This window comes from Sprattus sprattus (genome assembly GCF_963457725.1).
Source record: "Sprattus sprattus genome assembly, chromosome: 2".
Lineage (NCBI taxonomy): Eukaryota > Metazoa > Chordata > Actinopteri > Clupeiformes > Clupeidae > Sprattus > Sprattus sprattus.
Genome location: NC_137921.1, coordinates 65,978,406 through 65,980,905, shown reverse-complemented (window position 1 = coordinate 65,980,905; position 2,500 = coordinate 65,978,406). Strand labels below are relative to the sequence as shown.

The window sequence follows — 2,500 nt, the reverse complement described above, 5'->3', positions numbered from 1 at the left end:
GGTTGACTACTGCAATGGTCTTAAACTCACTCAGGTCTTTCTCTCCAGCAGGGTTGACTACTGCAATGGTCTTAAACTCACTCAGGTCTTTCTCTCCAGCAGGGTTGACTACTGCAATGGTCTTAAACTCACTCAGGTCTTTCTCTCCAGCAGGGTTGACTACTGCAATGGTCTTAAACTCACTCAGGTCTTTCTCTCCAGCAGGGTTGACTACTGCAATGGTCTTAAACTCACTCAGGTCTTTCTCTCCAGCAGGGTTGACTACTGCAATGGTCTTAAACTCACTCAGGTCTTTCTCTCCAGCAGGGTTGACTACTGCAATGGTCTTAAACTCACTCAGGTCTTTCTCTCCAGCAGGGTTGACTACTGCAATGGTCTTAAACTCACTCAGGTCTTTCTCTCCAGCAGGGTTGACTACCGTAATTGTTTTCTCTCAGGCCTTTCTAAAAAGACCCTCAAACAGCTCGTACAAAAGGCAGCTGCCAGAGTTCTTATGAAAATGAAAAGAACTGACCACATTGTTCCAACACTTAAGTCCTTACATTAGCTTCCATTAACCCACAGAACTGAGTTTAAAGCACTGCTGCATGTTTATAAATGATTTAATGGGACCGGACCAATTTACCTTTCAGAAACGTTTCAGCAGTAGACACCTGCTAGACCTCTCAGATCACTGGAGAAAGATGTGTTGGTAATACCTACTGTCAGAACTGAACATGGTGAAGCAGCCTTTAGCTGCTATGCTGCTCAGCTCTGGAACCCACTTCCTGATCACATCAAAGGAGCTCCAGCTGTAGCCAGTGTCAAATCTAAACTGAAGACCCAAACTGTCTCAGATGCTTTTTTGTTAACTGATCGAATGCACTCTACTTTTTATTTATTTACTTTATTATGTATCTATCTTTTCCATTTAATTTTAGCTTCATATTTTAATCGTTATGTTCTTTTCTCATGCACATAACTGTTTTAAAAATTAATTTTTCTATTTTCTTTTCCTGTTCATTTGTAGAGCACTTTTAATTACCAGTGTGTATGAATTGGGCTGTATAAATAGACTTGCCTTGCCTTGCCTTGCCCTGTGTACCCTGGGGGAGAGTTAGTCATTCACTGGATCCTTTGCACTCTCATCTCACACCCCTGAGACTCACAGAGAGAGTCCAGGAAGATTTAGGAGCTGCAGTTGTTCAATCTGACATGCCCTCTCCTCTCGCCACACATTATGCTGACTTTACTTTTGCACTCCTCTGGCCCTCTGTGTGTGCTTGTGTGTGTGAGAGTTTGCACTGATATCTTTGTGAGTGTGTGTGTGTGGTAGTACTTATTGTCTCTGACTTGACTGTGTGTGAGCGTGACTGTGTGTGAGCGTGACTGTGTGTGTGTGTGTGTGTGTGTGTGTGTGTGCTTTCAAACTCACCCAAGTCGAGTGGTTTTGTACTCCACCTTGAGGATAGGTTTACACGGCTCTGGCTTCTTCCCATCCTTGGGCTGTTTTCCTGGATAAGGAAAAGCACACAGTCTCAGTGAGAGAGAGAAAGAGAGAGAGAGAGTGAGGAAGAGAGAGGGAGAGAGAAAGAGAGAGAGTGAGGAAGAGCGAGAGAGAGCGAGAGAGAGCAAGAGCGAGAGAAGGAGACAGATGAAAAACACACACATTCAGTAGGAGACAAAAAGAAGGAGACTGGAAGAGTCAACACACGTTCTGTTTAAAAGGGGGATAAAGAGTGTCAGTGTTTACATAATAAAACTCAACATGAACGCAGCTCACGCTGTGATTGGTTGATGCAGGCAAGGCAAAGCATATTTGGCAGGGTACCTGTCCATGGTCCTGAAATGCCTAACGGGGAACCCTGAGTGATCGCTGTTACATAGTGATCACATACAGTATATATATATAAACAAAATGGAAGAGGTCTGCTTCTAAATCAAATTAACTACTGTTTTACTACACTGGGTATACAAGCACTGGCTAGAGAGAGAGAGAGAGGGAGAGAGAGAGAGAGGAAGAGAGAGAGAGAGGGAGAAAGAGAGAGAGAGAGAGCGAGAGAGAGAGAGAGAGGGAGAGAGAGAGAGAGAGAGAGAGGGAGAGAGAGAGAGAGAGGGCCTGCTGTAGTGCCATGTGTCCCCTGTGCTACTGCAGAGAAAAGAGTATTCAAACACTCCCTGTGCCCCCCCCCCCCCCCCCCCCAGAGAATCAAACGTGTGTAGAGGTGTGTGTTAACACAAGAACAGACAGGGTATTTCTTTCCTGTGAGAGAATGCAAACACACACATACACACACAGAGAGAGACAGAGAGAGATACAGACAAAGAGAAAGAAAAAAAACACACACACACACGCACACACACACACACAGAGAGACAGATATACACACTCACTCACACTATGGTGAGTTCACTTCAAATCTGACGCAACACAGTGAAATCAAGGAGAATAGGGAGTGGAGATTTCTCTGGAGAGTTACCTTCCAAAATGTCTTCATTCAGCTGAGGTACGTGTGTGTGT

At 44.6% G+C, this 2,500-nt stretch overlaps 1 protein-coding gene across 1 annotated transcript in view; it reads right to left on the bottom strand.

Annotated features, from left to right (window-relative positions):
- LOC308360591 (syntaxin-binding protein 5-like) overlaps positions 1–2,500 on the bottom strand; it is a gene marked incomplete at both ends in the record, with an annotated part of 92,865 nt that overhangs the window by 31,086 nt on the left and 59,279 nt on the right. Inside the window, one exon of the mRNA XM_080832603.1 lies at positions 1,415–1,493. Coding sequence (XP_080688729.1) covers positions 1,415–1,493 — 79 coding nt within the window. The remainder of the gene's footprint in view (positions 1–1,414; positions 1,494–2,500) is intronic.